Below are 15549 nucleotides of genomic sequence, written 5' to 3' on the forward strand. Positions count from 1 at the left end.
CCCGGCGCGGCACCGCTGCTGCCCACTGCTCCCCTCACCTCCCAGGAGGTGAACAAGGGGATGGGTGAAATGCAGAGGACACATTTCACCACACCTAGTGTGTGTGTGACAATCATTACTACTTAAACTGATCAGGCAAGCATTTTAACACCTGAATATGCCTCGCCTCTTTCTCTTCAACCTCTCTTCGCAGCGTGGCCACACCCTCCGAGCGTGGCCTTGCGTCACACCCGCTCGTCTTGCAAACACGCAATGCTCATAAATCGTCGCCCTGCAACAATGCATTAAGGCGGACTGTTGCAACGCATCGGACATTTTCTTGCATCAAACATAATAAAACTCTTGATGAAAAAAGGCAGCAGCTAAAGAATAACTTCTATCACACAGGATAAACCCGCTGGGTGAACAACTGATTTCACTACTCCCGGTTCTGACGTAAGACAACCATGTGACTCATGTCCCATAAGTAAGCAAAGTATCAACAAATATACGACGGTACTAAGACTATTATGTCTGAGCAAATTGTTTACAAACAACATTTCTGAACCAGTTATTGCAAGGAATTTGGGGATTTCAGGTTCTACGGTCCGTAATATCATCAAAAGGTTCAGAGAATCTGGAGGAATCACTGCACGCAAGCGGCAAGGCCCATGACCTTCAATCCCTCAGGAATCAAAAAGCGACATCAGTGTGTAAAGGATATCACAACATGGGCTCAGGAACAATTCAGAAAACCACTGTCAGTAACTACAGTTGGTCGCTACATCTGTGAGTGCAAGTTAAAACTGTACTATGCAAAGCGAAAGCCATTTATCAACAACACCCAGAAAAGCCACCAGCTTCACTGGGCCCGAGCTCATCTAAGATGGACTGACGAAAAGTGGAAAAATGTTCTGTGGTTTGACAAATACACATTTCAAATTGTTTTTGGTAACTGGACGTGGTGTCCTCCGGACCAAAGAGGAAAAGAACCATCCGGATTGTTGCAGGCGCAAAGTGTAAAAGGCAGCATCTGTGATGGTATGGGGGTGTATTAGTGCTCAAGGCATGGGTAACTTACACATCTGTGAAGGCACCATTAATGCTGAATGATCCATATAGGTTTTGCAGCAACATATGTTGTCATCCAAGCTACGTAATCATGGACGCCCCTGCTTATTTCAGCAAGACAATGCCAAGCCACGTGTTACAACAGCATGGGTTCATAGTAAAAGAGTGCGGGTACCAGAATGACCTGCCTGTAGTCCAGACCTGTCTCCCATTGAAAATGTGTGGTACAATTTAAAGCCTAAAATAACAGAAGGGAAACTGTTGAACAACTTAAGCTGTACAGCAAGCAAGAATGGGTAAGAAGTCCACTTCAAAAATGTGTCTCCGCAGTTCCCAAACCTTTACTGAGTGTTGTTAAAAGAAAAGGCCATGTAACACAATGGTAAAAACGCCGTGTGACAACCTTTTTGCAACGTGTTGCTGCCATTAAATTCTAAAAAAAAAATTAGTTTCTCCGTTTGAGTATTAAATATCTTGTCTTTGCAGTCCATCCATCCATCTTCTTCCGCTTATCCGAGGTCGGGTAGCGGGGGCAACAGCCTAAGCAGGGAAACCCAGACTTCCCTCTCCCCAGCCACTTCGTCTAGCTCTTCCCGGGAGATCCCGAGGCGTTCCCAGGTCAGCCGGGAGACATAGTCTTCCCAACGTGTCCTGGGTCTTCCCCGTGGCCTCCTACCGGTTGGACGTGTCCTAAACACCTCTCTAGGGAGGCGTTCGGGTGGCATCCTGACCAGATGCCCGAACCACCTCATCTGGCTCCTCTCGATGTGGAGGAGCAGCGGCTTTACTTTGAGTTCCTCCCGGATAGCAGAGCTTCTCACCCTCTCTCTAAGGGAGAGACCCGCCACACGGCGGAGGAAACCCATTTCGGCCGCTTGTGCCCGTGATCTTATCCTTTCGGTCATGACCCAAAGCTCATGACCATAGGTGAGGATGGGAACGTAGATCGACCGGTAAATTGAGAGCTTTGCCTTCCGGCTCAGCTCCTTCTTCACCACAACGGATCGGTATAACGTCCGCATTACTGAAGACGCCGCACCGATTCGCCTGTCGATTTCACGATCCACTCTTCCCTCACTCGTGAACAAGACTCCTAGGTACTTGAACTCCTCCACTTGGGGCAGGGTCTCCTCCCCAACCCGGAGATGGCATTCCACCCTTTTCCGGGCGAGAACCATGGACTCGGACTTGGAGGTGCTGATTCTCATTCCGGTCGCTTCACACTCGGCTGCGAACCGATCCAGTGAGAGCTGAAGATCCCGGTCAGATGAAGCCATCAGGACCACATCATCTGCAAAAAGCAGAGACCTAATCCTGCGGTCACCAAACCGGAACCCCTCAACGCCTTGACTGCGCCTAGAAATTCTGTCCATAAAAGTTATGAACAGAATCGGTGACAAAGGACAGCCTTGGCGGAGTCCAACCCTCCCTGGAAATGTGTCCGACTTACTGCCGGCAATGCGGACCAAGCTCTGACACTGATCATACAGGGAGCGGACCGCCACAATAAGACAGTCCGATACCCCATACTCTCTGAGCACTCCCCTCTCTTTGCAGTCCATTCAATTGAATATAAGTTGAAAAGGATTTGAAAATCAATGTATTCTCTTTTTATTTACCATGTGCACAACGTGACAACTTCACTGGTTTTGTTCATAAAACCTAAATGGAGGGTTTATCAGCACTTTATAGGTGGAATAGGGCAACCCCTGTTGACTTTATTGTTAGGTGACTTTTACCAGAGTTTATTTACTATTTAAAATGCATACAAAAGATTGTGTGCGTTAGTTTTTATGCTGTACGCAGACAATACATTTTTGGGTGAAGAACACAATTGGTAGCTACTTTAAATTGCCCACTAAAAGTTTTCATAAGGTGTGTTTTACCTGCCAAATCAGAGTCAGGAAAAACATTGGCAGCGTCACATGACCAAGGTGCTGCTGAGTCAATACTTAATTGCGGGTGCAGTTGCAAGTCATTGTCAGGTGAAACCATCCTAGGAATGATTACTGTCTCAATAGGCAACGCATTCAAACCTACTCAGTGGCCTAGTGGTTAGCGTGTCCGCCCTGAGATCGGTAGGTTGGGAGTTCAAACCTCGGCCGAGTCATACCAAAGACTATAAAAAAATGGGACCCATTGCCTCCCTGCTTGGGACTCAGCATCAAGGGTTGGAATTGGGGGTTAAAGCACCATAAATGATTCCCCGGCGCGGCACTGCTGCTGCCCACTGCTCCCCTCACCCCCCAGGGGGTGATCACTGTTATGTTAGATCCACTATGGACTGGACTGTCACTATTATGTTAGATCCACGATGGACTGGACTCTCACTATTATGTTAGATCCACTATGGACTGGACTGTCACTATTATGTTAGATCCACGATGGACTGGACTCTCACTATTATGTTAGATCCACTATGGACTGTACTCTCACTATTATGTTAGATCCGCTATGGACTGGACTTTCACAATTATGTTAGATCCACTATGGACGGCACTTTCACAATATTCATGTTAGACCCACTATGGACTGGACTCTCACTATTATGTTAGATCCACTATGGACTGTACTCTCACTATTATGTTAGATCCGCTATGGACTGGACTCTCACACTATTATGTTAGATCCACTATGGACTGGACTCTCACTATAATGTTAGATCCACTATGGACTGGACTCTCACTATTATGTTAGATCCACTATGGACTGGACTCTCACTATTATGTTAGATCCACTATGGACTGGACTCTCACTATTATGTTAGATCCACTATGGACTGTACTCTCACTATTATGTTAGATCCGCTATGGACTGTACTCTCACAATTATGTTAGATCCACTATGGACTGGACTTTCACAATATTCATGTTAGACCCACTATGGACTGGACTCTCACTATTATGTTAGATCCACTATGGACTGGACTCTCACTATTATGTTAGATCCACTATGGACTGGACTCTCACTATTATGTTAGATCCACTATGGACGGCACTTTCACAATATTATGCTATTCTATGCTGGGGGCGAAGGGGGTCACCCATATCTGCGGTCCTCTCCAAGGTTTCTCATAGTCATTCACACTGGGTTGTGAGTTTTTCCTTGCCCTTATGTGGTATTTGAACTGAGGATGTCGTTGTGGCTTGTGCAGCCCTTTGAGACACTTGTGATTTGGGGCTATATAAATAAACTGATTGATTGACGAGGAGGATATAGTGATATATTACATGTGTATATTGTCTTTAACCTCAGTACACACTACAAAGAGGATATAATGATATATTACATGTGTATATTGTCTTAGACCTCAGTACACACTACAAGGAAGATGCTACTTCATAGTTGTTTTTTAATTGCTCGGTCGCGCCCGTCACCATTTACACAAATGGAAGCAACACACAAGTTAACGTCATGATCTGTCGTTACATAAGGATTAAAAACATGAGATAATGTTGCACATTTCTTGTGACGCAGAGCAAAAAGTCTTGCTTGTCAAAGTTGTCCCATCAGCTGGAGGTCCGACAGCAATCGTATCCAAAACATGTAAATAAGCCCCTCCAGAGGAGACTGTCAGAAAGCGACTTGAAGATGATCTTTAAAACATCATCCATGCACCATTTGGACTGAAGAACAACCATTACATGTTATGTAGACCACAGTTGGTCTACAGTGACGCATTTGCTACCGGGCCGCAGAAAAACAAATAATTTTTTAACGACTGCAATTTCTCCGACTAAACTTTTGCCTGTCCCACAGGACACTTGTTTATACATGTACAACAACAATCCTCATAGTAAGTTACCATTTGTTATAGCAGGGGTCGGGAACCTTTTTGGCTGAGAGAGCCAAAAAGCCAAATATTTTAAAATATATTTCCGTAAGAGCCATATAATATTTTTTTTTAAACTGAACACAACTAAACATGTGCATTTTTAAGTAAGACCAACATTTCTAGAGTATAATAGGTCTCTTATTCTTTGTAATAACATTGTTATTCTGAAGCTAAGAGTGGAGGGGGCGTGGCCTGCAGCGACAGGTGCGTGGATGGCCCACCTGGGCCTTGTCATCTAATCACCTGTCGCTCTGTTATAAGCAGCAGCCAGGAGGAGAGACTGGGTTGGGGCTGGAAATACTATTGCTGGAAAGCAACTGAGAGACTTATTGAAAAATAAAAGAATATTGTAACCCTGAAACAGGCTCTCATGTCAGTGTTTGGTGGTCTGAAGAACCCCCAGGAGGACAAGCCACACACTAACCAATAATAAATAAATAACTTCTTACCATTAACGCAACTTCTTGAACAGGTGCGGTAGAAACTAATGGATGGATTAAAAATGCATGAGAATGTTTTATATTTTGAACATTATTTTTAACACTGTGATTACAAGTGGAATTATTCAGTACTTATCGTGTTAAGCAACGTCAGCTCAGATTTATCAGAGAGCCAGATGCAGTCATCAAAAGAGCCACATCCGGCTCTAGAGCCATAGGTTCCCTACCCGTGTTATAGCTTTGTGACAAATACAATGCACATTAATAAACATATAAAATATAAATGTGACAGATTGTAGCTCAAGGCGGATTTCAATCTGCAACTCATTGCTAAGGAAGAAGCCCAGGGCTCCCACTAATTCAGCGTTATAGTGAGTTGTATTTTCCATGCACTTATTTTTACTGTATTTATCTGAAAATGATGCCTACATTAAACAGGTTCGCGGTGCAAAAATGTTTGGGGACCACTGATGTAGACCACAAGGAAGTATTTTACATTTAGAAAAAAAATCCTAATATGACCCCTCTAATGCGCCTTATAATCCGGTGCGCCTTTTGTATGAAAACAGACCTGAATGGACCCGTTTTATAATCCGGTGCGCCCTATGGTGCAGAAAATGCGGTATGCGTTTATCAAGTATCCGTGTGGACATGGCCTTAGGCTCCAACCTAGTTCTTCATTTATACATTGACAGAGAGAAGTACTCCTTTAAAATTCCACACTTTGTAGCACTAGCAGCTAGGGCTTGGCGAGATATCGATATACTCGATATATCGCAGGATTTTTCTCTGTGCGATATAGTAAATGACTATATCGTGGTATTCGAGTATACGTTCTCACGCGGTTGCTTTTAGCTGCGGGCATTTCTCACTCTTTTTTGTCTCTCCTTCTCACAGAGACTTAAAACAAGTGACATACGTCACGTGTACAACGTCACACGCTCCCGTGGAGCAGAGAGGTAGCGACATGGTAACGTTAGCTGTGATGTTAGCATAGTGTTGCGAGTGGTAATACAAGAGAAAGAGAAGGTGCAAATCTGGTAACAAATGAAGGAAGAATTAATTCCCAAGAAAAACAGCAGGAGGTCCACCATCTGGCGGTGGTTTGGCTTCAAGCGGGAAGATGTTAGACAATTATGCGGCAAAAGCGTTGCTACAAAAAGTAGCACCACTGCTAATGTAGCATCATTTGATCTCAACTCTGTACACTGCTGCTGAAATTTTAATTTTCCTGAAGGAACTCTCCAAAAGGAATCAATAAAGTACTATCTATCTATCTGTTTATTTGAAAAGTCACCCGCTAGAAAATGAGGAGTGCTTGAAACTCCGCATGTCAACATCTCCGTTCGGTGTCACACCAACAAAATGCCGAAGAAACTATTTCCAGATCAACACTGTATGAAAAAAATAGTCAACAACAGAAGGAGATAACGTCTGCAGGAACCTACCACATAGTGAAGGACATACACTACTTGATTTCCTATTATGCAGCTCATTTTTATTTGACAGTTTTTGAAATATCTTGTGTGACATCATGCACAAAAGTGCACTTTATTTGTTTTAAACTATTGTAGTGGCGTTCTGTACAAAAAGTGCACTTTAATTCAGTGTTGTTTTGATTACATTTTAGTGACATCATGCACAAAAGTGCACTCAAAGCTCGTTTTAAAATGTCTGACAATCTTGCATTTTGTTTTGAAATGACATGGATGTTTGTGCCACTGCTTAATAACTGTTTAATAAATACAGTATTGATAAGTTGACTTAGTTGTGGTTTCCCTCTCTGCATGAAAGTTTAAAAGTAGCATATATTAATGCAGTATGAAGAAGAATGTTTTAAATTAGACACATAGAATCATAATACTGCTGTGATTATATGCATCAAGTGTTCATTCAAGGCGAAAGCTAAATATCCAGATAAATATCGTGTATCGTGACATGGCTTAAAGATATCGAGATATTAATAAAAGGCCATATTGCCCAGCCCTCGCTCCAACCTAGTTCTTCATTTATACATTGACAGAGAGAAGTATTCCTTTAAAACTCCACACTTTGTAGCACTAGCATCACACTCAGTTCCTCTATTAGCAACCAACAAACTACACTACAAATGTACAAACCCCGTTTCCATATGAGTTGGAAAAATTGTGTTAGTTGTAAATATAAACAGAATACAATGATTTTCAAATCCTTTTCAACCCACATTCAATTGAATGCACTACAAAGATAAGATATTTGATGTTCAAACTCATAAATTGTATTTATTTTTTGCAAATAATAATTAACTTACAATTTCATGGCTGCAACACGTGACAAAGTAGTTGGGAAAGGGCATGTTCACCACTGTGTTACATCACCTTTTCTTTTAACAACACTCAATAAACGTTTGGGAACCGAGGAAACTAATTGTTGAAGCTTTGAAAGTGGAATTATTTCCCATTCTTGTTTTATGTAGAGCTTCAGTCGTTCAACAGTCCGGGGTCTCCGCTGTCGTATTTTACGCTTCATAATGCGCCACACATTTTCAACGGGAGACATGTCTGGACTGCAGGCGGGCCAGGAAAGTACCCGCACTCTTTTTTTACGAAGCCACACTGTTGTAACACTTGTCTTGCTGAAATAAGAAGGGGCGTCCATGATAATGTTGCTTGGATGACAACATATGTTGCTCCAAAACCTCTATGGACATTTCAGCATTAATGGTGCCTTCACAGATGTGTAAGTTACCCATGCCTTGGCCACTAATGCACCCCCATAACATCACAGATGCTGGCTTTTCAACTTTGCGCCTATAACAATCCGAATGGTTATTTTTCCTCTTTGTTCTGGAGGACACCACGTCCTCTGTTTCCAAATATGATTTGAAATGGGGACTCGTCAGACCACAGAACACCTTTCCACTTTGCATCAGTCCATCTTAGGTGAGCTCGGGGCCAGCCAGGATATTGTTGACAAATGGGTTCTGGCTTTGCATAGTAGAGTTTTAACTTGCACTTACAGATGTAGCGACCAACTGTAGTTACTGACAGTGGTTTTATGAAGTGTTCCTGAGCCCACGTGGTGATATCCTTTACACACTGATGTCAGTTTTTGATGCAGTAACGCCTGAGGGATCAAAAGTCTGTAATATCATTGCTAACGTGCAGTGATTTCTCCAGATTCTCTGAACTTTTTGATGATTTTACGGACCGTAGATGGTAAAATCCCTAAATTCCTTGCAATAGCACATTGAGAAATGTTGTTCTAAAACTGTTCGACAATTTGTTTACAAATTGGTGACCCTCACCCCATCTTTGTTTGTGAATTACTTAGCATTTAATGGAAGCTGCTTTTAAACCCAATCATGGCACCCACCTGTTCCCAATTAGCCTGCACACATGTGGGATGTTCAAAGTAAGTGTTTGATGAGCATTCCTCAACTTTATCAGTATTCATAGCCACCTTTCCCAACTTCTTTGTCACGTGTTGCTGGCATCAAATTCTAAAGTTAATGATTATTTGCATAAAAAAAAAATGTTTATCAGTTTGAACATCAAATATGTTGTCTTTGTAGCATATTCAACTGAATATGGGTTGAAAATAGGGATGCACCGATTAATCGGCAACCGAATATATTCGGCCGAATATGGCAAAAAAAGCCACATTCGGCCTTCGGTGGAATGAGTTAAAAAGAAGGCCGAATAGTGGCGTGTGACGCAATTTTTTGACGCGGTGACGCAATCAACCAACGTGCAGTGACGTTGGGATATGTTGTGTACCTGTATAAGTGTATGAGGTTACAATGTTGTGTACCTGTATAAGTGTATGAGGTTACAAGCACACACTTATTGAGATTTAGTGGGGCCTCTGTTTACATTATTAGCCTGTTGTGTAGGCTACCTGTATAAGTGTATGAGGTTACAAGCACACACTTAATTGAGATTTACTTAAGCCTTCTGTTTACATTATTAGCATATCTACTGTGGCTAAGCAGACTTTTGCCAAAAGGACAATAATTCATTTGTTGTGGATTTATCCACTTTAATGCACTTCATTTTTTTTTGGAATGCATGTTTTGTTTGAAGGCCTAATATAAATGAAAAACTGTGCTTTTTTTGAAAAGCAAAGACTACTGGAATATTAAAAAAATGTCAATATTCAATAAAAAATTACTTTATTTGAAAAACATGTCTAAATATTTATTCTAGGCTATTTATGCAATATTTAAAAAATTGTGAAAAACTGCATTCATTATTCGGTATTCGGCCTTTGGCCAAGCGTTTAAATTTTATTCAGCTCCGGCCACAAATTTTCATTTCGGTGCATCCCTAGTTGAAAATGATTTGCAAATTATTATATTACGTTTATATTTACATCTAATACAATTTCCCAACTCATATGGAAACGGGGTTTGAACGCAAGTTGCTAACACTTTTTTTTTGTCTACAAGGACCATATTTTTCACTTGGACTGTGCAAGTGTACCTAATCAAGTGCTGGGCGATTGTGGCTTCATGCACGATGAAAACGACGCCAGACGGTTAGGTAAAGACCGAAATAGGGTGGCACAGAAACAATAATTCACACTAACATACAATTTGTTTGGCTACTATGAAAGTAATGCCGGGGTTTAGGGGTTTTAGGCATGTACCTGCAAAAGGCATTGTGACACTACCCCTTCTGGGATCTCTGGGAAGCGCTGCTTGAGGTCCTGCAGGACGTGGTCAAGCGGGGGTCCTCCATGCGCCATCCTGAGCCAACGCGCAGCCAAGGTTGTCAACGATCCCAGAGCCGCAGACACTGATATCAACGATGGAGTCTCATCCCCTAGGGAGGCTGTGAGGGCGTGCAAGACAGACGTCAAATGTTGTTACGGTCGGCGTGAAGATAAACGTGTCGTGCTGGAGTGTTTGCCATACCCCGAAAGATGTCTTGTGAAGGGGAGAAAAACCTTTTCACATTTATTTTTTTTTAATTAAAAAGGAGCCTGAAATGCACTTTATCCACTAAACCAGTGTTTTTCAACCTTTTTTGAGCCAACACACATTTTCTTTATTTGAAAAAATCCAAAAGCAAACCACCAGCAGAAATCATTAAAAAAATTTAACTCGATATTGACAATAAAAAGTCGTCGTTGCAATTGTTGAATATAAATATAAAGCATAACCAACCACAGGAGCACTCTATTGTTGCAGGGACAACATGCAAAAACACAAGCCCAATTATTATTGGCAGAATAATTGTATCGAAGTTATCACAAAACTTTGTGTTTCAATGAGTTCCCGGCGAGAGGACAAAATCGGTCTTTGATCCTACCAAGAAAAAGCTTGTAAAACTCCACTGTGAAGGATGGGGAGCAACATGAGGATGTCGGTTTCTTTGATGTATTGTAACCCACAGGAAGATTTTGTCTTGATCCAAGATCTACAAATGCCCCTGATCCCCCTCCAGGCACCTTTTCTTTGAACTGTTTTGTAACCAACGGCGATGGCTGTTTACGACCCCCCTCCCTTAGAAACAGCTGTTGCCATGTAATCAGGGAAAGTCCAAATAAAAGAGGCGTACAATCTTTCGTCAGAGCGTATGCGTTTCTCCTCAATTGAGCTAAATTTAATTCTGTTTATGTTTGATTCCTTGCTTCTTGACTTGTTTAATAGATGTCATCAGTGTTTGAACCTAACAGTTCTCTTTTCTTTGAAGAGACCAGTAACAAAAAAAAAAGCCAACAATCTTCCACGGTATATAAGAAGAGTACTCTGCTGTTTTTTAGGAAACAGCTAGTCAAAGATCCTCTGTATGACAGGGGCGCTGTGCTGTTTTAATGAACCAACTTAAAAAAAAACAAGTCAAAGATCCTCTATATAACTGGGGTGCTCTGCTGTTTTAAGAGAAAAATTGCAAAAATAACAAGTCAAAGATTCCCTGTGTAACAGGTGTCTAATATTTTTAAGACCCCTTGAAAAATGCTAGTCAAAGATCCACAATATGACATAAGTACTTACTTCCCTGTTCTTAAGGCACTAAAGGAAAAATGTTCAAAGATCCTCTATATGATACAAGTTCTGTGGTTTGAAAGGATCTAATACAAAAAGCTGGTCAAAGATTGTCTATAAAACTGGAGTATTGTGCGGTTTTAAGGCCCTAAGGGAAAAATGCTAGTCAAAGATCCTCTATACTACAAGTGTGCTGATGTTTTAAAGGATCTACTACAAAAAAGCTAGTCAAAGATCCTTATGCATCACTGTACTTGACTCAAAGTACTGTCACCCTGTCACATCACGCTGTGACTTATTTTGACTTGTTTTGGTGTTTTCTTGTATGTAGTGTCTTGCGCTCCTATTTTGGTGGCGTTTCCTGTTTTGTTGGTATTTTCCTGTTGCAGTTTAATTTTTTTCCTTTGAGCACTATTCCCCGCACCTGCTTTGTTTTCTATTTCAGTTGTTGCTATCCTTCTGTGTGGACATTGTTGTCACGTCATGTACGGATGTACTTTGTGGACGCCATCTATGCTCCACATGCTGTAAGACTTTGCTGTCATCCAGCATTACTTTGTAGTGAGTTCAGTTGTAGTTTCGTTCTGCGTAGCCATCCCTAAGCTTCCATTCCTGTTTTTAATGGTCGCTCACATTTTGTTTATTTTTGGTTTAAGCATTAGATACCTTTTTTACCTGCACACTGTGACAAATGCACTTCCAAATACAGTTCAATATATGGTGAGCTATATGAACAAAACATACATCTTAGTTAACAATACAAATATCTCAATAATACTGAATTATTACACAAGGGAATGGCCGGGGGCCACTAAATAAAACGAGAGACTCAAAATAAGCCCAGGGCCACACTTTAGACCAGTATTTGTCAACCACTACAATGCGGAACAATAGTGTACCGTGAGATATTGTCTGGTGTGCCGTGGGAGATTATGTAATTTCACCTAATTGGGTTATACGAAGGTCCTGAGTAGTCCTGAGCTCAATCCCGGGCTCGGGATCTTTCTGTGTGGAGTTTGCATGTTCTCCCCGTGACTGCGTGGGTTCCCTTTGGGTACTCTGGCTTCCTCCCACCTCCAAAGACATGCACCTGGGGATAGGTTGATTGGCAACACTAAATGGTTCCTGGTCTGTGAATGTGAGTGTGAATGTTGTCTGTGTTGGCCCTGCGATGAGGTGGCGACTTGTCCAGGGTGTACACCGCCTTCCGCTCGATTGTAGCTGAGATTGGCACCAGCGCCCCCAAGGGGAATAAGCGGTAGAAAAATGGATGGATTGATGGAAACAAACAGGAAACAACAACAAACTAAAAACAAGGCATGACAACGTGGTGGAGTTTCATTTTTTTTAACCTTTTTCTGCTGGTGGTGTGCCTCTGTATTTTTTTTAATGAAAAAAATGTGACTTGGCTCCGAAAAGGTAGAGAAAGAGAGAAGTAGACAATAATAAAGGCCTACTGAAAGCCACTACTACCGACCACGCAGTCTGATAGTTTATATATCAATGATGAAATATTAACATTGCAACACATGCCAATACGGCCGGTTTAGTTTACTAAATTGCAATTTTAAATTTCCCCTGGAGTTTCCTGTTGAAAACGTCGCGGAATGATGACGCGTGCGTTTGACGTCTCAGGTTGTAGTGGACATTTTCTTCCAGCCCGATCCAAGCTATAAGTAGTCTGCTTTAATCGCATAATTACACAGTATTCTGGACTTCTGTGTTGCTGAATCTTTTGCAATTTGTTCAATTAATAATGGAGACGTCAAAGAAGAAAGATGTAGGTGGGAAGCGGTGTATTGCAGCTGCCTTTAGCAACACAAACACAGCCGGTGTTTCCTTGGTTACATTCCCGAAGGTGAAGCTTAACTATGGAACAGAGCGGTCAAGCGAACATGGTTCCCTACCACAGGTCAACCGGCATGTTTCGGTGAGAAAATTGCGGTATTAAGTCGGCTCTTACCGTAGACATGAGCGGAGCTTGCGTCGTTCATCGTGCAGCTGTCAAAGAGGCAGCTGCGGACTCTCTTGCCTCCTGCGACCGGCCGTGTGTACTTCCAAAAAAGCTCAGCCTGGCCCTACCGGCTGCCTTCGCCTCGCCTCGTTGAGAAACGTGGCTTCCCTCAGAGACACTGGCGGTCACCACACCCCTCCGACTTTCAGGCACAACTTTATAATCTCACTAAAACACTAATAACACAATAAGCAGATAAGGGATTTTTCAGAATTATCCTTGTAAATGTGTCTAATAACATCTGAATCGCTCCCAATGCCCTGTTTTTTTTTTTTTTCTAGTCCTTCACTCTCACTATCCTCATCCGCAAATATTTCATTTTAATGCGGAAATCGTCGCTCTTTCGGCCCGAAACGCTCTTGCTGCTGGTGGCCATGATTGTAAATGTTCAGATGTGAGGAACTCCACAATCCGTGACGTCACGCGCTCATCGTCTGCTACTTCCGGTACAGGGAAGTATTTTTGTATTAGCGACCAAAAGTTGCGAACGGTATCGTCGATGTTCTCTACTAAATCCTTTCAGCAAAAATATGGCAATATCGCGAAATGATGAAGTATGACACATAGAATGGACCTGCTATCCCCGTTTAAATAAGAACATCTCAGTTATTTAAACGACGACATATGCCACTGCTAGTTAGCCGGCTAGCGTGCGTGTAACAGTCCAAAAGTACACGAGTGGGCTATGAAACTGTCCCACGCACACCAACAAATCCTCCTAAACACCCCAAGAAGTGAAAATGTGACAAAAGTGGCGTTGTTACCTGCACCTGTAGTGGCTAGCGATGCTAACATTAGCATCTCGCTGTTTACATGCTCAGCTGTCAAACGCTCGGCTGTTGCTAAGCTAACCATGCTATCCCGACAACTTGACGGGAAAACCTACCATTTTTTCCAAAGAGCTTCCCTCGCGTGTGGAGACTCGGCCGATTTGTGCGCGGCGGGTGTAGTCCAGAGATTAGAAGAAGCAACACAACTTGTACTTTCACATTCCGCCAGGCCGCCGCCGAGCTGCATTACACGCGAGGAGACGGCGCTCTCGCGATAGTTGGCTTTTTTTTTTTCCCGGACCAGGAAGCGGTTCAAAAATAGGGTTGTCAAAATTACGCGCATGCGTGGTATAGAATTGAATGGAATAAAAAATTCTTTATTGATCCTTGGGTGAAATTTGGCACCACAGTTCGCTCACAATAATAAACACTTAGGTATTTTTTACATGTGAATAATATAAATACAGTCTATTATACAACATTTTTCACAATTGTAAATAATGTAAATACGGTCTTTATATAGCATTATTCACATGTGAATAGTATAAATATAGTCAATTATACAGCATTATTCACATCTGAATAATATAAATACAGTGTATTATACAGCATTTTTTACATTTGTAAAAAATGTAAATACGGTCTATTATACAGCATTTTTCACATTTGTAAGTAATGTAAATACGGTCTATTTTACAGCATTATTCACATGTGAATAATATAAATACAGTCTAATATACAGTATTATTCACATCTGAATAATATAAATACAGTCTATTATACAGCATTTTTCACATTTGTAAATATTGTAAATACAGTCTATTATACAGCATTATTCACATGTGAATAATATACAGTCTATTATACAGCGTTATTCACATGTGAATAAAAAAATACAGTCTATTATACAGCATTATTCCCATCTGAATAATGTAAATACAGTCTATTATAAAACATTATTCACAAGTGAATAGTGTAAATACGGTCTATTATACAGCATTATTCACATGTGAATAATATAAATACAGTCTATTATACAGCATTTTTCACATTTGTAATTAATGTAAATATGGTCTATTATACAGCATTATTCACATCTGAACAATATAAATACAGTCTATTATACAGCATTATTCACATGTGAATAATATAAATATAGTCGATTATACAGCATTATTCACATCAGAATAATATAAATACAGTCTATTATACAGCATTATTCACACGTGAATAATATAAATACAGTCTAATATACAGCATTATTCATATCTGAATAATATAAATAGTCTATTACACAGCATTTTTCACATTTGTAAATATTGTAAATACGGTCTATTATACAGCATTATTCGCATCTGAATAATATAAATACAGTCTATTATACAGCATTTTTCACATGTGAATAATATAAATACAGTCTAATATACAGCATTATTCATATCTGAATAATATAAATAGTCTATTACACA

At 41.0% G+C, this 15549-nt stretch overlaps 1 protein-coding gene across 1 annotated transcript in view; it reads right to left on the reverse strand.

The window, feature by feature from the left end:
• The window catches only part of tab3 (TGF-beta activated kinase 1 (MAP3K7) binding protein 3), a 48001-nt gene extending 33646 nt beyond the window's left edge, over positions 1 to 14355 (reverse strand). The window contains exons 1-2 of the mRNA XM_061883071.1: positions 14197 to 14355; positions 9955 to 10139 (exon numbers count right to left, since the gene is read on the reverse strand). Coding sequence (XP_061739055.1) covers positions 9955 to 10053 — 99 coding nt within the window. The 5' untranslated portion in view covers positions 10054 to 10139; positions 14197 to 14355. The remainder of the gene's footprint in view (positions 1 to 9954; positions 10140 to 14196) is intronic.
• Between the last annotated feature and the right edge of the window lie 1194 nt (positions 14356 to 15549).

The sequence above is a fragment of the Nerophis ophidion genome, linkage group LG22 (genome assembly GCF_033978795.1).
Source record: "Nerophis ophidion isolate RoL-2023_Sa linkage group LG22, RoL_Noph_v1.0, whole genome shotgun sequence".
In the NCBI taxonomy this organism is placed as follows: Eukaryota; Metazoa; Chordata; class Actinopteri; order Syngnathiformes; family Syngnathidae; genus Nerophis; species Nerophis ophidion.